At 39.9% G+C, this 23,464-nt stretch overlaps 1 protein-coding gene across 2 annotated transcripts in view; it reads right to left on the minus strand.

Moving 5' to 3' along the window:
• Window positions 1-23,264, minus strand: part of RAB8A (RAB8A, member RAS oncogene family) — a 41,967-nt gene extending 18,703 nt beyond the window's left edge. The window contains exons 1-5 of one of the 2 annotated variants that reach the window (XM_088468957.1): window positions 23,211-23,264; window positions 17,597-17,657; window positions 6,350-6,410; window positions 5,479-5,556; window positions 2,387-2,476 (exon numbers count right to left, since the gene is read on the minus strand). In XM_088468957.1, coding sequence (XP_088325083.1) covers window positions 2,387-2,476; window positions 5,479-5,556; window positions 6,350-6,352 — 171 coding nt within the window. In that variant the 5' untranslated portion in view covers window positions 6,353-6,410; window positions 17,597-17,657; window positions 23,211-23,264. Of the gene's footprint in view, window positions 1-2,386; window positions 2,477-5,478; window positions 5,557-6,349; window positions 6,411-17,596; window positions 17,658-22,355; window positions 22,645-23,210 lie in introns of those variants that run through there. The other variant, XM_088468956.1, reaches the window with a different exon arrangement.
• Window positions 23,265-23,464: the final 200 nt, after the last annotated feature.

The raw sequence follows: 23,464 nt of genomic DNA on the forward strand, positions 1-23,464 counted from the left end.
TGGTGTAGCAATGTCATGTGGCAGCTGATGTAGGGACATATTAATGAGTGCCTTAGTGTAGTATTTTTAAAACAATGATTTTCTTTATTAATGGTATATCAGAGATAATAAAAGCTGGCATGTCAGGGAACCAAGCCTGTATAAGTCAGCACCAATTCTCAGGTTCCTGAGTCACAGCTTTACAGATCCTTTAAGTGTGCTCCAATATCCATCCCTAGCTGATGGCATCACTACCTCTGCGTCTCCAAAAGGAGGTTGCCACGAGGGACTCTGTTCAGGAAACAGAGCGTTTGGCGCTGACTTCCTACAGGCCTGTCTCCCTAATATGCCATCTTTATTATCTCTGATGTACAATTTTTTGGACTACATACTTCACTTCGCTTCAGGCATAGTGGCTTGCTTTACTTGCCACAGGTTTATATTCCTACTCTATGCCCACGTAGATAGTAATGTATTAGGGGCATTATTACTGTGTATGGCATAAAGTGTAAGGGGCATTACTACAGTTTGTGGCAGAATGTGTAAGTGACATTACTGTGCGCGGCATAATGTATTACTGACTGCAAACACATCAGATGTCAGATATCGCTATTTGACAACCGGGAACGCGCATCGTTCATCGTTGCAGGCTCACATGTCAGATTTTCTTTCAGATATGAACGATTTTTAAAATAGTTATTGTACAAATCTGCAGGAAAATCTGACCGTGTGTATGCACCATTATACTGTAAGGGGCACTACTGCTGCATTGCCTAATGTGATATAAGGGTTACTACTGTGTTATATGGCAGCACAGACGGTGTAATGGTAGCATTGCTGTCTCACAGCACTGAGGTCGTTGGTTCGATACCCACTACGGCCCTAACTGTGTGGAGTTTGTATATTCTCCCTGTGCTTGCGTGGGTTTCCTCCGGGTACTCCGGTTTCCTCCCACACTCCAAAAATATACTGGTAGGCTAATTGGCTCCTAACAAAATTACCCCTAGTGCGTATGTGTGTGTGAGCATGTGGTAGGGAATATAGATTGTAAGCTCCACTGGGGCAGGGACTGATGTGAATGGCCGAATATTCTCTGTAAAGCGCTGCGGAATATGTGTGCGCTATATAAATAACTGGTAATAAATAATAAATACTACTGTGTTGTGTAACGTGAATAAGAGACACTACTGTGTGGAGTAATGTGACTAAGGTTGAATTGGCGGTACTATTGTGTGGTCACGCCCCTTCCCAGCGAGACCACACCCTTTTTTGGGGGCGCATCTTCAGCGCATGCCTGCTCTACTTCAAAATGGGTAGGGGGACACTAATGCTCTTAATATACACAGGTCACCGCAACCTTAGTACATCCCGACCATTGAGCATTGAGTCAATGCATTTCTATGGGAAATGCAATGGCTGAACCAGGATTCAGGAAGAATACTCTGGCTGGTGGGCACCGTGCTTCTGTTATTTTATTTTTCCAAGACCGTGGATGCCTACATGAAGAGGACCTAAATCAAGGGGTGGGTGAGTATGTTTTTTGTTGTTTTTTTTTTTTTTTTTACAGGTATGATTGTGGATTCTACTGTACAAGGGGACAGACCGGCACAAGGGACAAAGTAAGTATTTAGTGTGAGTGATTCAGTGAATGTATATGTAATGCTTTGGCCGGGGGACCCAGTGAAGCATGTCCCCCAGCTGCGGCATTACATAATTTTCCCCCAATATTTTTAAAACCAGCACCGGATGCAAGAGCCCGGTGCTGGTTTATTAAATATGGGAGACCCCTACATCTTTTGTTTACCTTATTTTTTGAATTAGTGCTGGCTCAAACAGCCAGGTCCTGGTTATGCTTAAGAGGGGGGACCCCACACCGTTTTTTTTTATTTTTAATTAACTCTTTATGTGCTTGCTAACAGTCAGAAACATGCACGGATCCGACTGATCTGTGTAGGTTTCTGCTAAACACGCTGCTCAGGTAGGAATCGATTTTAAGCTTCTTTTTTGGCCTGAGTTTGTGTAATTTACACCGATGATTGCAATCATGGTACTTGGTAAATTTCCACATTGTATTCGTGCCTATGGAAAGTACTTGTGAATGGCCAATGGTGTATTTATCTTTATTTGTGTTTTCACCCATGTTTTGCAGAGAGAATCATGATTTTACACCCGTGTTTGCCTTTGGTGATTTTTTCAAACATGAACAATTGCTAAACACATCCATGAATGCAATCTCTGTCAAATATTATTCGTACAATCCTGTAACACATGTTCTGCATTATGTACTTACGTTTACCCTATTATTGTAGTGTCACAACAAAACAATAAAAGTAAATACCTAATATTTGTTGTACTGTCAGTGTAAATATTTTTGTAAATTAATTTTAGGCAACCCTTTATTTCCTACCTTTTCCCCCTTCTCCTTAGAAACCTGTCGTTTATCGTTGACATCACATTTGTTCCCAAGAATCATTTTTTCAACGTCAGCTGATGCATGCTGCAAGATAAACACATCATTAATCATCTAATTTTCTTCTGCAACAAAGTAGTAGAATATCACAATACAGTCTTTACAACAACTGCACAAGTCTGTGAGCCATTGGTATATTGCAATAAGCAGGCTGCTGCCAATTGACTCTGGTGCAGAAATAAACAAAAATAATTTATATAAAAAGATTGCTGCAGTTGTTTTCTGTTTTCCTTGATTGGCTAACTTCATTACAAATGCAGTTTCATTACCTAAGTATCTGGTTTGTTAAGCAAGAAAAAAAAAAAAAAAAAAATAGGATTAACAGAATTTGATGTACAGTACTTAAAACTTAATGTTTATTAGTTTCCTGGAAAATTATTGAAATAATTAAAACTCAACGAAATCGGTTAGAATAATTGAATATGTAGTATCCAAAAAAGAAAAAAAAGGGAAATGTTAAAAAAAAAAAAAAAAAAAAAACTTTTAACGGTGTTATCAATACATTGTTTATGCTGCACTCCAACAGCTTTGTTATTTGTGTAACACAGCTATAATTAATCAACTCATCATGTTTCTTAGCTTTCAAGTCTATATTATATATATATATATTTTTTTTTTATTGCAAAATTGTAGTCACGTCACAAACTCCCCTTGAAAGAGATATAGGAAACCTATATCATAACAGGAGTAAATTGACCTAATTTAGGATAACCTGTCACATGTCTTCCTCTGTTGGAAAGAGAAAATTTTCAAGAAACATCTTTTGCTCACCGCCATAGGAATGAATGAGGTTTAAAAAAAATTATATTTATATATATATATATATATTATATATATATATATATATATATATATATATATATATATATGCGCACTTTTGGGGCGTATAATTTTTTCACATATAGACCAGATTACCTGCTGGTATGTGTACCTACCTGCAGTGGCCGGGGCAGCTTCTTTGTGAAGTTTGCTAGATCTTGTGCATGCGCAGTGGGACCGTCCAGGAGGCATGACAGTGAATCAGCACTAGGCTGATGCGCTGTGGGTCTTGCAGGGATCGCCAGAGGTGGGAGTTTTCTCTCTTCCACTCTGGCGGCCGAGATAGGAATATTGATTTGTGCTTTGCCTTGTTAAGAGGCGCAGCAGGAAGAGCTATAGTGGCAAGGTAAGTACATCTCCCTAGAAATGTAAAATTTGTCATTGCCTATACAGTAAATGATTGTATTAGATAGACTTGTTATATTCCCAATTTTGCAACTTTGGCAAGATAGAAAATCTATGTGGATATTAACAAGCGAAAAAAAAAAAAAAGACAATCATTACCAGATAGGAGATGAGATATGTTATAATGAAGCTAATCGCATCATTCGATAACAAAAGTTTTGTTTTTTTTCTTAAGAAAAAAGAAAATTAAAACAAAAAAAAAAAATAGAGGAGTTATGACTTGTCTGAGTACATTACATAAATGCTGAACATTTTGGCAATTACCTAGTATGTAGTAAAATTGTCATAGTACGAAAGTAAAAAAAAAAAAATATAACACTAAAAGGGTGAAAAATGTTTCTATACCAATATGTTATAATTGGAATTTTATGTATACATACTTTCAATTTATTTTATTATTCTGATAATAGACAGTATATAATATAATATATATATATATATATATATATATATATATATATATATATATATATATATATAAAAAGAAATGTTAATATCCGCACTTAATGCAAATGTAAGTCAGCAGTGTGGTGCTCCTCAAAGATCCAATAGGAATCCAAAACATAGAGTTTAACGGAGAAGGAGGGCACTCACCAGGTAAGGTAGTAGAATAAAATCACATCTTTATTACTTATCTTGATTAAAACATTAGAGTTGACGCTTCAATCCGCCTAGGGACCATCATCAGGACACAAACACACAGGTCTCTGTGGAGAGGTCTACTACCTTACCTGGTGAGTGCCCTCCTTCTCCGTTAAACACACACATATATATATATATATATATATATATATATATAAGAAAAAAGGTTGTTTTAGGCGTCCGAACTGCACGACCTGTAATTATATGGTGAGTGCAAGTTCTTTTAGACATCCATTGACAGGTAAAAACATCCAAATCAAAACACTTTTTGTCATGCACTTCAAAATTTGTTATATATATATATGATTACTTGTCCCTGTAGTAAAAACTACATTGGAAAGAGTGAACGCATGTTTAAAGAGCGGATGGCGCTGCATCGCAGCGCCATCAGGTTAACACTGGTGAAAAAGTCTAGCGAACAACTATGTTTAAATGATCATGTGGCACGTCATAGTTATTGTAATCAATTTAGCAGATTTTTTCAGCAAGCATCAAACATAGTTGCTACATGATTTATATTCTAGAATTTGGTTAGAAATGTATTGTTACCATTACTTTGAGTGATTTGGATATTTGGATACTATCATTACATGTAATCTTTTTTGCAATCATAGGCAGCTGCTATGTGTTTTTGGTGATGGTTGCTATGCACCACAATTAACGCCGATCAGCTTTGTTGCACACAGACTTCCGGCGGCGTCACTTGGTGTGGATTATAAAAGGTGTGTTTGTATGTTATTTGTTTATCCTGACGAAAGAACTACATTAAATGTTCTGAAACATTGACATCACTGGGCTGTATGATTGTATTAATTCAAAAGTCATCTGAGTGCCGCCTTCTCCAAAAGAGACATATATATATATTTCAAAAGTGGTTGTTTATTTATAAATTGATTATTAGAAAACAACAGATCACATTTTCTTGCACACTTGTGTATCTTTTTTGTTGTTGTTCATATATTCTGGATAGGTTAATATTGTATAAATTTTACTAAAGGATTATTCATTTATTTATGAACTTGGGAACAGGCTCCATTCCCATTTAATTCTCTGTAAGAGCGTGACTTAAAAAAGTAGGTAATTGAGCTGACAACTTTGCTCTAAAGAACGTTAAGATAAAACAAACGTCAATCCAATCAACCACAGAATATTGGCATTCATACCTCTTCAATATTTCGTATCCAGTTTTTTATATTGTCAAATGATTTTTCATTGGTGATATCATATACCAACATAATACCCTGTAATTAAAAAAACCTTTAATAACAAATTTACAAAAAGTATGAAACAGTATTATTAAAACATCAGATTACTTAAAATGGTACTTTGGCATATCCATGTGATAGCCAAACATTTTAAACCCAACAAAAAAGTGCAATGAAAAATAAGAGTGAAGATTGGCACTCACATTACAAATATCACTTGGCTTTTCATCATTTAGAAATGTCCAATAACACATTTTTTCCCCCAAATGAATACGGTTGTAAAGTTAAACAGTCAAATGATTAAAAATAGATTTAGGACCAGAGTATCACAAACAAAGTAACCTACAGATAAAGGGAGAGGTGCGATTTGTAGTGCAGTATTAGTCAATATTTACAGTATGAATAATTGTAAAGGGATGTGATACACCTTGATAAAACTATTGCTCTATGCAGATAACAAACTTTCGTCCTTCGCCATAGTTGTGCCCAGGAGTAGTCCAGCTTGTTAAAAAGAACTAGTCAGTTTTCACATGAACTATCCTGAAAGTTTAAGGGGTAAGGAAGAGATGAAAAAAAAGGGGGGGAGGTCCAGTGAGCAGACTAGACATGTAAGTTGCTAGATCGCATGCTGGGCAAATGGTGCGGATCAAGTGGATTATTTTTGTTCAGGGAAGAACAGTTTTAAGTCTGTATAGCACTTAATGCCACTTAATTAAGGGCTAGGTGGCAGATGCCATTTTGAAGCTCTGAATCAAGAGGGAGACTTAAAATATAATGTCTAAATAGGTTTTTTGATACCACTACATTCAGATATACTCGCGTTACTTACCATCGCTCCTCTGTAATATGCAGTTGTGATTGTACGAAACCTTTCCTGTCCAGCCGTGTCCCTAGATTAAAAAAATAAAACATGTTTAATTCTAGAGATATCGAAACTCCACGTTTGACTGCAACAGTGGACACGCTAATTTATAAAAGACAAATGTTAATATATTTTAAAATGACAAGAGAAAATGAAGTTAAACAAAACACTTTAAATTGAGACACACTGGCTTCTCACTGGTTTACAAAAAAAAAAATGACAGTGACACAATATATTTTGATATTTAGTATTCTTAGTGCTGAGCCTTAGAGTATGCATCTGCATTTCCCCCCTTTTTTCTGCATTAGAACTACAAGTCTCAGCATGGTAGCACCTCTTATTATGGGTAAATTAGGATGTGCAGCCCAGCCCCCCCTTTTTTCCTATGTAAGTGACGCAATATATGTAAAATCTGAATACATTTCAAGCTTCTGTGATCTGAGAAGGCTGAAAAATGAGGATGGGCGGGTCAAAATTACATATATTTGGACAATACAGAGTAACAAACTGATAAACTACATAGGACGCAGACTAGCCAATAAGGGTTGGGAACACAGTTACATGAGAGGCAAGTGGAGCCAAGTCAAAGGGAAATTAAGTCAATTCAGCACTCAATGAGCCTTTACCCATTGAAGGGTGAGCAAACATTATCAGTCACTGAGAGGAACTAGGAGATGAGGGACAGGGAACAATCAGTCCCCCATACCCCTCGTTTACCCATTTCCCATTTATAACTCACTTAATCCAATGGGAAAAGGTACTACTCGTTCCATGTAGACATCCTGGGGACTTAAAAAAAACGCTACTTGTCTCGTGGAGGTTCACCACTATTGAGAGTTTACTCGCGGACACTTGTCATTAGAATGCATAGGACCACACTGGTCAGTGTGCCAGTCCCTACGCTCTGACCAATCAACATGGCCATATGCTTTCTTATGAGTGTCCTCTCATTAATGGTAGGCTCCCGAAAGGGACAAATCGCACCATATTTTAGTTTTTTTTTTAACTAAGTTCCAGAGATACCTACATGGAACAAAGAGGACCTTTCCCATTGGATGAAGTGAATGATAAATGGGTAGACGAGGGGTTTGGGGGCGCATTTCTAGCTATGGTGTAGATGTCCCGGCTTTATTTTAATACAAATATATTTATTTTTTAAAGGTAGCCTACAGGTGACAGTGGTCCCTTGATGCCTGTGCATACTGACACTTCTGATTCTCCAAGTGCCATCATGCCCTGGCAGCGTTGATGGGGCCAGTAATCCACCTGTAAAAAAACATTATTATTTAAACTACTACCCATTACCTCCATACCCAAACCCCATGGGAATAGGCGAGAGAACGGAGAGTTTGGTGAAGAGCCTTAGTGCTATTGGCACTAGGGCTGGTTGTACCCAAGAGAGGGTGGACTGCATGTTTCTTTTTGCGGTCCCCACACCCCTGTAGAAACCAGCCCTTGTGAAAACTAGCCTAAGGTTAGTGGAATAAGGGTGGAAGGACTTCCACACTGCTGGTCTCCCCTCTATAGTTCCACTAGCCCTGGCTGGTCAATCTTAGTACTGGTAATGGAAAAATTGGGGGGGCCTCATTCACCTTACATTTTTTAAAGAACAGCCTAGGCAGAAGCACTAATGTTAGTTTTGTTTAGAGGGGGACCCTATCCTTTTTTGCAACTTTAAGTCCAGAGGAAAATATCGCAGATAATCGGCTATTTTGAAAAACCAAAAGGTTGACAAATTCCTATGTAGCCAAACTCAAGAGAGATTAAACTTAATGGTTTTGTCAACATTAGCAAGTGAAAGCTGGGAGGATGTCGACATGGTCGGAATGTCGACAGAGTCTTTTTGATGTGATTGTGTTCCCAAATCTAACCTCAAATGTAACCCTAATGCAAATATAGACATTTTTATATTTTCCAGGTGTTGCCATTTTAACCATGTCACATCATGGATATCGACCTTCTGGTGTCAACATGGTCACTGTCGACATGGTGACTGGATCCTATTTTTAGATCTCTTGATCCCCTCTTCCTGCTGTGTTAGGACTGTAATTGTTATGTAATACTTAATAATCTAAAACATTCTACACTGCAAAGTGGATTTTCTTATAATTTTCCCAAACATCAGTAGTATTCCCACTAAATTGACTTTTTGCTCCACTCTGAACACCCATTTGTTTGTCCTATTCCTTGGCTTTCGTGATCTGCCACACCAAGCGCAAAACATTTGTGTAAAAGAATTTGGGAAACAGGCAGAATGTGTAGCTGCTCACTTTTGGATGTAATATCCCTACATGATTTAAAAAAAGTTAGCAGCAGATAATACAGATAATTAATATCCAGCCATGTTTAACAGATGAGCTTTTCATTACAAAATAACACTTATAAGCAGCTTCACAGCAAAATTCCAGGTTCAACCTGGGTTATTGAAAACTATTTCAAGCCGTGCCACAGCTGCTGAAACTGTGTTCACACTGTAGGCTGGACCCGGGTTATTGCAGAGTCATCCCTTTTAAGACTGCACCTATGCGCAAGTCTTACCTGATCTGCCAGCTGATCCTTTTAGTGTGACCCAGGTCGGATAACCCGGGCGCTCCGTTCACACATCAGCCTACCCGGGTCATTGTAACATATACATTAGCTCAATAAAAAGAAGCAGGTACAAACGTGACTAAAAAACGTTCTGGACAACCCAGGTGTACATCAAAAAGGGAACATAAATACATTATCGTAATGAGTAAGTGAAACCGAAGACTCCCAGCAACTGTAATAAAAAAAAATAAACCCCCCCCTCAATAAAATTAGACAAACTCCAGTATCAGTTGATACAGTTAAAAGACGTCTGCGTAGTGTAGGTCTAAATGGTCGCATAGCGAAAACCATTGTTGAGGTCTGCAAATAAAGTAAAAACGCCTTCGATGGACCAAAGAACAATGATATTGTATACTGGATCAGTGAAAAAAATAAGTATTTTGGACCGAACTTTTCGGAAACCAGAAGACGTATATTTGAAGAGTAGAATTTTGAATATAATTTGAAGTATATTTGAAGAATGGTCCGAGAATGTGTGTTAGAAAATTGTATAAGTCATATATAAACATGACGGTGGTCATGTCATTATTTGGGGAGGCTTTGGTTGGAGAAAAGTTTGGAGATTTAGTTCAAACAACATCAACTATGGATAAGAAACAATACCACAGTATTTTAATACATCACACTATACAAAGTGGAACTCTAAATATATACATGCAACAAGATAACGACCCTAAGCATACATCTAAACTGTGTATCAATTATTTGAAAAGTAATGAAAAGCAGAAAGTTCTACAGATTATGACATGGCCTCCTCAGTCACCTGATCTCAATCCCATTGCAAAACTCTGGGATGAATTAGGCAGAAAAGTTTGTGTAATGGCTCCAACAAATACTCAAAACGTATGGTAATGTCTGAAGGAGGCCTGGAAAGAAAAGTTGGTGTCTAGAATGGCCAAATTATGTGAAGCAGTGATACACTCCAAAAGAGGAGACATTGATGAAAGCCAAATTTAATCTGAAATTTGTTATACTATAAAAATAAATAATTTTACAATATCGTATGAAAAACATTATGAATAAATATTTTCATTATTTCACTACATTTTTTTCTTTTATTAACAATTATTTTCCTTGGCCAAAGGCTATATCCCCACCAAGGCCCAAAAAAACAAATTCCTGAGTCAGCAGAAAAACATTCAGTTTGTAATCTATAACTGGAAGTCTGCCATAGAATTCATGAGCCTCCCAGTGACCCAAGAGTTAGCTGGTGGGGCTAAAGTGATGACCGCATATCAATCAGTGATTTATTAAGAAATATTCTATGAGGATTTAAAAGAACAGCTAAAGCTCACAACTAGTTAATTGGTCTCACATGTACAAAACCGCTGTTAACAGGCACATATGGATAAGGTCAGGCCTATTAGAGAATGTTATCTGTCACAAGCCTGCCAAGCAACAATTTCATAGCATACGGTAAAGGTGCGTACACACTGGGGGCCATATTTTGGACGACGGAACGATAACAATATCGTTCAGTCATCCAAAATATTGTTCAGTTTTTGCGCAAAGACGATCAACAATAACGACCAGCAACGCACGCTCCCGCTGGTCGGTGGTCTTTGACGTTCATCGCCTGAACATGCAGGCCAACCTGATGATATTGTCAGGTTGTTGCATGTTCGGGAATAAGGGAGGGAGCCCAGTACTGAACGATATCGTTCAGTGTTCGTGCTCAAGTGTAGTTAACGACACGACACTGAGCACACCCCTGTCCATCCCTGCCGGGGACACACTAGACGATGTCGTTCATGGAGCAAATCGTCTAGTGTGTACACACTTCAAGGTTAAAAAAATACAAAATACATAGAAACAATAAAAAAACAAACTTCCACTGCTAAAAACAGACAATATTTACAACCTTTCACAAACCAGAACAAAACTTCCTACAATTTATTTAAAAAAAAAAAAAAATTCTCATAAAGTTTAAATTTATTTAAAAAAAAAAAATTCTCATAGCCAATGATACCTAATAAGTGAAAAAACAAAATATTTCATATTGACTTAATAGAACGTAAACCAGAAGTGGATGCGTGTGGTGGTATGAATGCAGGACTGGGGAAGGGAGGGAAGGTGGGAGTGGGGTGGTCTAGAGTTTGAGTTGGTTATAGTAGAAATCGGGATGTAGTTATGAGGCCTCAATACCGACATCGGAATCCCGACAAGGGACTTAAGATAAGCATCTGTATTTCGACTCCTATTTTAATCCCGGTGCCGGAATGCCGAAGGATGCCAGCCCGAACGAGGCAAGTCCGGGGAGCCAGCGGAGGGAAGGGTTAGGTAGAATAGCGGGGTTAGGTTTGGGGGTTTAGAGTAAGGCACCACTAAGAGAGGGTTAGGGTTTCTGGGAGGGGAGAGGGGTAGGGATAGGGTACTTACCTGCCCTGTCGGGATCTTCTCCCTTAGGGCTGCCGGCGTCAGGATATGACCCGGAGGCTATTCAACCCCTGGGACTTCATACCCGTTCCGTAGAAATCACTTTCAACGTCAAACCAGGTCAGATTCTCCTTCAATGTTAGATCAGGTCCATGAGCAATGAAGTAAATTTGTTTAAGAAAAACAGGTGGGGGCAGCTAGCTGATCGCTTTGGCACTATATATAGAAACAAAATTTGAGCACCTCAGTTTTACATGGTTATATTTTTCAGGTCTTCTTTAAGAGTAGCTTTTGACCTAATTATATTTGTGGTTAAAAGTCTTAAGGCAAGCAACTGTGTAACATGGCTAAGTGACGTTTTACAGATTTCTTCGATGATCATGTTATTCACCAAGCCAGAGTCTTTGATGTCCCCTCACATGTGAGTACATTTAACTTTATTTTTTTTTTATCTTTTAACCTCTACTGGTCCTACTGTAGCGTAAATCGTCACATTACATTGGGGTCTTCTTCACATGTCATCTCTTCGGTGTCTGTAACAGCACGGACATGCAGAGCTCAAAATCTAGACTTTTACACACTAGCAGAGCACAACTGAAAAGTAAATTTTAACCTCATATTGTTTGTATGGTTTGGTGCACATTTTCAAGAATGTAGAACAGAATAATTAACAGGTAAAATCAACAAATATCACAATTGGCATAGATGTTATGAGATATTTTATTAACCATTTAACTGACGATTTTTTCCCCCAAAAAAACCGCTCCAAAATGGTCGAGTGAATTAGGTGAGGAACATCCATTTTAACTTATCCAAAATGGTTTCATAAAAAAAAAAAGTTTTTTTTTAAGACTTGTAAATAAATAGATTACAAAAAAAAAAAAATCGTTTTTTTAAAATAACTGATCAGAACCACCATCGGAAACATTGCGACGTTCAATTTGAGACCGGATACAGGAACCAGGTATGTCAGGGGCATGAGGGGGAGGTTAACTTACTTTCACCAGCGGCTGCTCAGTTCTGCAGGCGCTGGGTAGGTGGTCCTGCTTTGCTGACTGATCACTAGTGATTGGCAGCACAGCAGACAGAGAGGGAGAGGGTGCTGGAAGATTCTCTTCCTGCAGCCGCCCTCATGTTTATCTGACTGGACAAAATTTTACGTCCAGAACAGATAAAGAACTGCCTGGTGTGGTCAGAAAATTACGACCATGCCAGGCAAGTCCTTAATACATTATTACTTGATAAAATAAGTTTTGTAGAATTATGCACAACAAAGGTGACCATCTGAGGCAATGTAATTGGGTACTTACTCATAATTGGAGAAAGGAAATCATATAGCTTTGTCTACTAATGAGAATATCTACAAATAGGATATTGATATTATATATAGATTTACGAAGCAATTTATTTTGTTAAATAGCAATAAAAGTTCACTACGTACATGAAACGTTATTCACTCAAGCCCCATTATCCCACCACAGTGGCCTGAATACCAAATTTGAGTAGTTAAATCTATGTTGCTAAATGAGTGACAGTAAAGGTTGATGTTCAGATGAGCTAAACTGCAACACAGAAGAGTAATCATATTCACTCCCCCCCCCCAATAACAAAAAACCCCACTAACATAAACAAAAATTCCAAAAATTGCTATTAAAAGATTCTTTTGCAATGTGGGTATGTGGGTGGTAGCTCTGCTTTTAACATATACATGCAGTCTTGTAACTATGTACAATGTAGCCTTATAAACAGAAAAGCACCTAAATGGGCACAAAGACTGAAGACATAAGCCGGCCATACATGGTGCAATTTTTTTCTGACGTAAGATGTGTTGTACGATTTCCCTTGAAATTCTCCATACGATGTGGTCAAATGGTGTACAATTGATCGTTCCGATCATAAGATACGGTGCCTACATGTGTATCACATTGTACACAATAGATCGCAATCTTACGATTTTGCAGTAAGATCCACGATCCAGCTATACGACGGCGGGGCATCGTAACAATCAACATGTTCGCGATTGATCGTTACGATTGATCGAAATCGTCCACTTTGTGCAAAAAAAATAAATAAATAAATAAATCACAGTGTATGGGCCGCATAACAATGAGAAATGTAGCCTAGGTGACTTTGACCTTGAAATTACTGTTAATACCAAACGAGGTAGGTTTTTTTTTCTCAGAAACTGCTGTGTTTTTCACGCACGATATCGTCAGGTTGACCAGCATGTTCGAGCGATATCGGCAACGACCAGCGTGAACGCGCATCGCTGGTCATTGATGACATTTTGCTGCTCGATTCAACCACGATTAATGGACGACTGAACGATAACGTTCAGTCGTCCATTAATATCGCGTAGTGGATACGAGGCTTAAAGCTCCGTACACACGGAGTGATCAGACAACGATCAGATATCGTTGTCTGATCGTCCTGCATGTGCTGGATGTTCGATATCGAACAGCCAGCACATGCACCAACCCCCAAACAACTATAACGACCCACAATCGTAACCAGGCTAACCTGGTTGATATCGACCAGGTTGGCCTGCATGCATGGGCGATGGTTGATAGCGACCATCCGTGCCTGCGCATCGACCATCATTTGGGGGTTGGAAGGGCCCAAAAACAGGACCATATGAACAATGACGATATGATCAATATCGTCATTGTTCTCATCTTCCTATTATATCTGACCTTCTGATAGAGCCAAAATCACTCCTGGGCTTGCGGCAGCGAGACGCTACCGGAGGCTCTCCGTCGCAAGCCCGATGGTCGCCATGGTCAAGACCATCACGACCATCATCATAGCTGTGGTCACCCACAGCTATGCGAGCGGCCAGGAGGCCGCTCCATTTTCATGGAGGAGGGCACTGATTCAGAGCGAGCGCTCTGGTCAGAGTGTTCGGCTCTGAATCAGGCCCAAAGTCTCCTGTGTGCCTGACAAAGCTATATTATCAGGTGATCAGAGGCAGGTGCAAATAGCGGATGATGACCATAGCAAATACTAGTGAACCCTTATGATTGGCTATTTCTTCACTTCTTGAGCATTTATTATGCTTGTGTGTGCATATTATCTCTATTTCTTTTTTTTAGTTGGTTGTACAAGATACAAAGACAAGAGAGTAGTTTCTGCTGTTTTAGACAAGGGTTTGAAGTTTTATTGTTGTTCTGATAAAGTTACTGGATAAGTATGAATGAATGAAACACGTTGACGAGCGTTCAACTAGTTGCAAGTTGACTGCCTAAGCAAATTGGCAACTTTAACACAAGTGAATGGACCAACTACTAGCATCTTTGGATGCAGCTGCTGTGCATATACATGCTAACGCCTGCAAAAGGCATTTGAAGGATTAGATCTGATGCCTTCGCCCAAAGACTTGGGATCCGATAAATATTTCCACCCTGTCCCTGCTCCCAAACGACCATAGCATGTCAATCATGCTTTTGCTTGGGCCATGTGCACAGTCCCCCCACCATCGGAGATGTATACAAACCATCTGGGTTGGCGTACATCTCTGAATCAGGTCCCAAGATGTTAGCAACAGATCTTTTAAGAGCTGTACATTGCAAAGTGGGACCTCCATGGCTCAGACTTGTTTTTCCAGCACAGCCCACAGATGCTCGATCGGATTGAGATCTGGGGAATTTGGAAGCCAAGTCAACGCCTTGAACTCTTTGTCATGTTCCTGAAATAATTGGAGATTTTTCATTCAAATGTGTATCCTACATTAGAATGCAATGTTCGGACGATTCATCCTATTTTTAATGCAGTTTTCAGGGATTAAGTAGCGCCTAAAATACCATTCTGTGCAGGTCCAGGAACACACCAGGGTGTGAGACACCAGTAGTGACAAGTGCCCACCAGATCATTTCTGCTATCTTGGGACAGGCATAGGATTATTGAAATAGAAAATAATGTTTACACAGTTCTAGTTTTGTTACTTCAAAAACCACTAGACATACCTCAGCTTATAGAAAGAAAAATAACTGGAAATTATAAAATAGGGTCCTAGCATCTGCTTCTGGCATATGGGTATACAACATATATTTGGTCTGCACTTACCAGTCACATGTTGGGTGCAAAAGAGTCCCTTCTCTATACGCACTCCTGAAACTAGCATGGAAGTCTAGCTACTTGCTCATGACAATCCCACAAGACGAATATTTTCTGAGCATTCGCAAGGTGACCGGCCAGTTGCCACCCAGAAGCGCCCATTTTATGGAGAGATGTGGTTGCTCTCATTTCCACAGTCAATGGTCGTTTGCATGGTGCGGCGAATGCACACTCTGCAATTGCTTTTTGCGTCTGCTAATTATAGTGAGAAGTGACCACAGCTGGAGCTGCTTCCAACTCAGAATCAGGCACATGGGTAAAAACAGCTTTTGGAATCCAAAAATAATGGCAATCTGACACTTGGGGTCGTAAAAAATTATTACACAGTGTAGTATTTTCAGTTTCATATATGTGAAAGTGTCTAGTAAACGTTTGAAACATTCTTGATTAAAAATGTATGTGGAAAACATACCAATCAATACTATGTAAATAAATATGGTTATTTATTGGTCAGATTCAATATAGTGCGGCCATTACGTAAAGTACAATTCTATTGTCGATTAGATGCGCATGTGTAAAGAGTGCGAAGTTATCACTAAATGAATGGTAATGCTCAAGCAGTTTATGACTCATGTAGACATGTTAGCTGATGTGTTGGATTATTAGTGTTCCAGCTAGCCAGCGGGCAGGGCGCGAAGGGTCCAGGAATGCAGTATCTGCGCACGCCTAAGGTGCGCACGCTACAGGAAGGGAGCATGGCCAAGCAGAGGGGCATGTCCTTATGACACGCCCACAATTTGTCACACTTCGGGGCGTGCTCAGCACTTACGGAGGTCCTAGGCTTCTCCCAAGCTCTCCCCTCACGGTGAAAAGATGCCGTGTGCATGCGTACGGCATCTATTCACCCAGTGGTGATCGTTTACCACAGCTTTTTCCACCCGTAGTACACTGCGGTCCGCGGGTGGGAAAGGAAGATGGCAGGATGTTTTAGCGGGACGCCCACTAGCAGGGCAGGAAACATTTTGCCCCTTTAAAATTGGGCAGGGTGCAGCACCCCACTAAAACAGCCTAGCGAGAATGCTAGTTACATTTGTATGTAACACTAGGTAAAGGGACCCATTTATAGCCGTGTTGCTTCTTCCCTGGCTCCGTTACCCCAGTTTGTCTTCCCTCGCCCTCCCCTCTATACAATGATCCACTGATATACAAATATATTCTGTGTTTAGACTGTGTTCCATCCAACATATCTCATTATGGTATACAAATATTCCAAAATACAGAAAAATCCGATATCCAAAATACTTCTGGTCCCAAGCATTTTGGATATGGGATACTCAACCTGCATAGTATAAAATATGTAGTCCTCTAATGCATAAAGTAGCAGATTACACATGTGGTGCCCAGAAGGAAAATAAATTCCCTACTAAATTGAAGCCTGCAAGCACTTTGGTCTGACTCTAAATCAAGCTTGCCGTTTACATACTGTATTCCAGGATTCAACCACATAAAAAATTAAAAAGTAAGGGTTGTGTGGTATTTGACTGCTGCCCTTCCTTCTCTACTTAGAAGACAGCCATACGATTATGCTAGCGGCTACACATTTTATTTCAAAAGTATCTTACCACAAAGAAAAATATTAAACAGAAAAATCAGTAAACAAAACAGCGTTGCAGTATTATCTTTGACAAATGACCCACAGAACAATTATATTAATTTTTTAAGCACAGGCAACTATACAAATTGTTACATGAGGCTGTAAAGCTGGGAACACACTTGTAGAGTATCGTTTGTTCGAACGGCGAACGATATATCAGTAGCGGATCAGCAGGTGTGAACACCCCATATGTCTGAATGATGTCGTTCACAGACATATCAGGTCGGCCCTATAGCCCAGTCAATGCAGATATATCAGTGAAACTGCATGTTGGTACGGGCAACCCGCCGACAGCTTATACACTTGTCACAGGAACAACCGACACATATCACAATTGGGCGGGCAAATTTAAATGCCCACTCAGTTGTGATGTCTGGCTAGACATATTGAGCAGGCGATTGGTAAGTGCATATAGCTTACCAATTGGCAGCTCAGTCAGCCGCTTCATCGGGTGTGTACCTACATAGCTTAGGTGCAGCACCATTATTTATGTGGGAAATACAGGAGTGGGACAAAACAAGATTGAGATGCTAACTACTTACCATATCTGTAGCTTAATTCTCTTGCCATCTAATTCTATAGTTCTGATTTTAAAGTCAATACCTAGAGTAAAAACAATGTCAAAATTAATCACAGACATAAACTTTTTGAACACATTTAATGAAATTCCGAGAATAAAACTGGCCACACAACTAAAGATTATCTTTGCAACAGGGACGAAAATCTGGTAATGTATGTGAGTAAATGACAATCAGCCATTTGCTCAGAAACGCCAGAAAAAACAAAAAAACAAAAATCAATCACAAAAACAAAATCAGACAAATTTGATTAGCCGACTTGCCTAAACAACCATTTTCCGGTGTTTGGGAGCAATGAGTCTGGAATAAACCTGGCATATATGCAACTCTTGCTGAGCAGGACGCATCGTGACATTTGTTTATTTCTACAAACTACAATAAATGTGTATTTTATAAAAGGTACATTTTACACCGTTTTTTTGTACAAAATGCATCCAACGCTACAGGAGGTCCTGACACGCATACAGAAAAAAAATTATTTAATTATTGCTGCCAAAGCTAGTCCTACAAGTTGTTTGGGTGAAAGTAATGTGTCAAAAAAAAAAAAAAAACAGCCAACACAGGGGTGGCATGAGGCTGGAGAAACATAGGGATGGGCAGAAAGGGATGGGGGGGGGGGTACAGGGGGGCCATGAGGCTGGAGAACAACATGAAAGGGGGCGCATGAACCTGGAGAAACACGGGGTAGAGGCTATAGAAACAGGTAAGGAGGGTGATTCTGCAGCATAGTGTCCCTTTAATACTGTGTGACATTTGTATTTTACCTACAACGAATAGTCCATATATGATGACACACTACATTTCAGTCATTTCTTTCCTGTCCCTTATTGTAGACAGTCACAATGGCATGAAAGACAATAAGGTGTTGATTCACTAAATGAATGTAATACAGAGATTTACAACAAGTGTGACGTGGTATATTGCCACACTAGGCTGGGTGTGCCGCAAAAATGGACTGATAATTGGAAAAAAAAAAAAGGTTATTCCAATATGCTACTGGATGTGAAGAGAAGGCTGCATATCTCCTGGAAATAAAACATGCATTAGGGTGAATCAGCCAGAGAATGAACACTACCAGCGAATTCACATTTTCAGGTTTATTGCAGTAACAGTAAATTTTAGTATACAAAATTTAAGATTAGATCTATTGACAATGTTTTATTGATGCAAGTCATTATTAATTTACTGGACCTGTCTGTTCATTTGCTAGCATTGTGCGTTCATTCACTGGTAATTTCTACATCTCTCCTGTTTTTTGGTTGTAAATCTCTATTCCTACAATCTTTAAACCAAAAATGTATTTTAAAAGTATACATTGTAATAATGATGGCACATGTCTCAAAATAGTTTTATGTTGTATTTTCTACATACACCATACCCTTAAATATGAGAATTACCCTAATTGTTCATTAACTGGACGATTCACCCTATTATGTGTTTATTAAAAAAACACAGCAAACTTTAAAAAATGTACTTCTGCTTTTAAATTTATAGTTAGCAGATCACCTGTATGCCCACAACAAAAACTACCCTACACATTTTTCAATGCTAAACCCTTTAGAAATGATCATTATGGTTTTCAACACAACGTAAATAAATGTATTAATGCATTTTGTAACAGCAAAAGTTCAGCAGAAAATGTATACGGTTACACATAGCTATAGGCAGGACATGGTACACAGGCGAGTAGATGCTTGCTGCTCGCTTAACACGTTGCAGCTTCAGATAACAGTATACTTCCTGCTGACAATGCAGCTATTGAGGAAGTATCCACAGCCTTCCAGCATTTTATATTTGCGTGAGTGGCATTACACACAAAACTAAAATTAACCAACGATGTAATATTTGCAATGGCAGCTTGTGTGTACTGTACTGACATGTTTAAAGATCACTTAAAACCAATCTGGGCTAGTTATTAACAGAAATGATGTACAAGGTCACTAACTCGATACTGCATTTACATAGACATCATACCCACCCTATTGTAGTACAATTAATGTACAGATGTGTCCTTACACATCTTTGCTGCAGTCACACTGAAAAGGCCCTCTCTGCGTGCCAGGTCCCGTGAAACTTTGCTAGGGCCAGGCGTCTTTTTGGAGTCTTTTTCACTGAACATGCAACGCAACTAGGATGCACCAGTAGACTGTGCTGATTAGTTTGATATGCGACACTTATATATCTGTTTGTGACCGAGTCTCTAATCCGTATACGAAGTGCTACAATGTAGCGGCCTAAGCTTTTCGCATTCCAAGTTCCATTATGCGTTAAAAAAAAAAAGACGACTCAGATGCACACAGATATACAAGTGTCACAAATCAAATTAATCAGCATAGACTGCTGGTGCGTTCTAATCGCATTGCGACTTAGATGCATTTTCGCAAAACCAAAAGACGCCAGGCGTTAGCAGAGTAGCATGGGACCGGGCGGCTCACTCACGCCAGGCAAGTCACGCTGTGTGGCGTATTGAGGCTAGATGTAGGAGGACACATCTGCATGGTCCTCATTTCTGTAATTAATGTTATTGAAATCTGCATGTTATCTTTATTTACACTTTTCCTATAGCCTTCTGATCTATGCTATTGTGGGTATGCAAAAACTGTGACATTTAGACCCATTAAATTCAAACCGGATTGCCAACATATAACAAGCAAGCACTCAAATACAGCATAAGCCACTTCTGCAATGATTTAAAATATTAGTATGGTTGCGTTTATAAAAGGTTAGAAAGCATGAATGACACAGTATTGGTATTGCTGCCTTGGTGGGGGCATGGGCTCTATTCTGACCAGGGTACTACTTATATGAATGTCTGTATGTGTTTTTGTTGCTCGTCTCTCAGCCAAAAAACATATTGGTTAATTATTGTTATTGTGTGGCTTTGTGGTAGAGTATTTATGCTGTAAGCTCCACTGTGGTAGGGATTTATGTAATTGATTAAACATTCTCTATAAAGTGCTGTGCAATATGTTATTGCGATATAAACACAGCAAAATAATAAAGCATGTTGCCTATCAGAACGCTGTGTATCACAGCTGACCTGAGGCCTGATGGAATGATATAGCGGTCGGCCATATACACTGCACAATCCGGTGTACAACCACACGATATAGCCTTTCATCCTCCAATTACCTGCATGCCGTTGTCCCATCAGACGTGCACCATTGCTGATGGGACGACGTCACTGACGATGACTGTGCGTACATATTAGATGATATGTCGTTCCGATCCACATCGGAACGATGTATCATCCAATATATTGTCTAGTTCCCAAACTTTTTTGAATCACGGCGCCCTAGAGTATCAGCTTTGTCTTCACGGCACCCCTAAGCCAAAAGTTGGTTATTGAAAAATTCTGGAAAAAATGTAGTAAAGTGAAGTAAATTGTGCTTACCTGTCATCCTTAGGCTCAGTTATGTGGTGGTGGATAGGTTTGCACTTGTGTTTGTCCACATATTTACATTACATTGATCATAAATAATTTGAATTGGTGCTGGACCACCAACCTGAGGCACCCCAGGGTGCCACGGCACACAGTTTGGGAAACCCTGGTCAAATGTGCACCCGGCCCAAGACCACAAAAAGAAACTAGTCATTGTTACTAAAATGATGCTGGTCAAGGCAGCTGGAAGATTCCAGTAAAAGTAAAAATGACAAAGCACATATATAAATGCTGTAATGTACATTAGTTTGAAGCAAAACCCAAAAAGAACATGATGAGCTAAATGTATTCAACAATGTAGAGAAGCTAAGAAAAAGTATTGGACGCACAATCACTGTTCCCGGGCATTCGTTCCGATGGCTTAACGAATGCCTGTCACTCCAGTGTGTGCACACCTAACAGATATATCTGCAGATCTAGTGATTTGCAGATGATGGTTGTTCATACACACTGAACAACCATCATCTGTCATCTGGCCACAGGTCGCGATGGCCGGAGGGTGTGTTGCGCCCCCCTCCCTGCGGCCCTGCTGCAAGTGTACGAGCGGTCAGTCTGCCCCAATATATCTGCAGATATATTGGGCGTCGGCTGCGCAACACAGCTGACGCGATATGTCTGTGAATGACGTTCACAGACATATTGCTGGCACACACTGGCCGACGCACAATTGATCGGCCAATATATCCGCCAGTGTGTACCCAGCATTGGAGTAACAGAAAAAGACATAACAAATGTTAGCACAAATCACACCTGATCTGTCATTCTGTCTGTACAGTACAGATTTAAGGGTATGGTGTAAGCATCATAGTACGCAAAGCGGGCATTCTCCAGCATGGCCCTCGCTGACCATGTCGCCCGTCGGACCTGCATGTATGTACTATTATGTCATACCATTAGTCGTTACAAGCTAAATAGCATCAAGGACATATAACAAATGATCAGTGCAGCATACAAACAACTGGCCCCAAAACAGTGTCAGATGTTCCTCAATTAAACCAAGTCCAAAGTTTAGCACAAAATAGCGTAAGAACAGCATGTGATAGGTTACAATCAAAACCTAGAAGTAACTATAGCTGTTGCATACACGTATACACATACAGTATCCAGTATCCCAGACACGAACTAATGATCTGTTACTTCCTGACGTCATGCCTGAGCCGGGTGTGTGCCTCCTGTGCTGTACTACAGCCTGCACTCTGACACTGGCCCCGGCACTCTCCTCCCTGTCAGTCCCCTCTCCCAGTCCCACCAGTTGCTCCCCACACTGCTGTCGCTCCTCACCTATAGTGGATATGAACGTGGAGTTGAAGGCATCCTCTGAGAACCTGAACAGCACGCACGTCTTCCCGACCCCCGAATCACCGATCAGCAGCAGTTTGAACAAATAATCGTAAGTCTTCGCCATATTAAAAACTACTATACAGGAAATACCAGCGGCTGCTCCCTATTGGCTGCCGAACTCATCAATCTAGCACGACAAGGACAGCGACTGGATGCAGCCTCCGTGACGTCACACCGAGCGCCCCATCCCCGGGTCCCCCACGGCCGATCCCAGCGTAAAGTTTATCTGGCTGAGCGGACGAGTCAAACTAAAAGCTGTAAACTGATTGGCTGAGCACACGTCAGAGCTGCTCTTACTGATTGGCTTGAATAAGGTATGAGGCTGAAGTTCTGTAATGTCACGGGGTTTATTTAGAGCAGCAGCAGCTCTATATGGCGGAGAGCGAGCTGCGCGGCGCAGCTTTCGCAGTGGCGCCCCCTGGGGTAGGGATGAGACATCGAAACAAAACATTGGAAGTACTGATGTTTTTTACATTGAATCCAAAACATTATTTAGATATAAACATTGGTTCTCTGGAACCGATGTTTAACGATGTTTCTGTTTTTTTTATGCAAAGTCTGTACGTAAACATAAAATAGGCTAATAAACATTTAAAATAATTGGTTTACTATGTCTATCTTCATGGAGGCAAACAGAGAACATAAATGGTGCACACATACACACACAAATGGTGCAAAAAGTAGGATATATGCATTTGTAGAAGTAAAACATGTTTTGTGGTTAATCAATATTTTTAAAGAAATAAAATGTGATGCATTAACTAATGAAACTTTAATCATCTCACTGCTGCTTACCATATTGCCAATAGCTGCAGCAGCCAGACACCCCAGCACACAATCCGTATTCACTGAGAGTAGCACCAGTGACAGTGAGCCAGGGGTGGGACTGTCCTATGTGCTGCTGCTAGTTGGTTAATCAGAGTGTTTTTCACTCTGTCAGCCACAACCCCCACCAGCAGTAACCCAGTCAGTGTGTTTTGAACACTCTTATCTTACTTTGCAATTGACTAAAAAACATGAGAGTCAGCTGGCAGCCCAAAGCAGTCCTG

The sequence above is a fragment of the Taudactylus pleione genome, unplaced genomic scaffold, assembly GCF_031769625.1.
Source record: "Taudactylus pleione unplaced genomic scaffold, aTauple2 ptg000087l, whole genome shotgun sequence".
NCBI classification, from domain to species: Eukaryota; Metazoa; Chordata; class Amphibia; order Anura; family Myobatrachidae; genus Taudactylus; species Taudactylus pleione.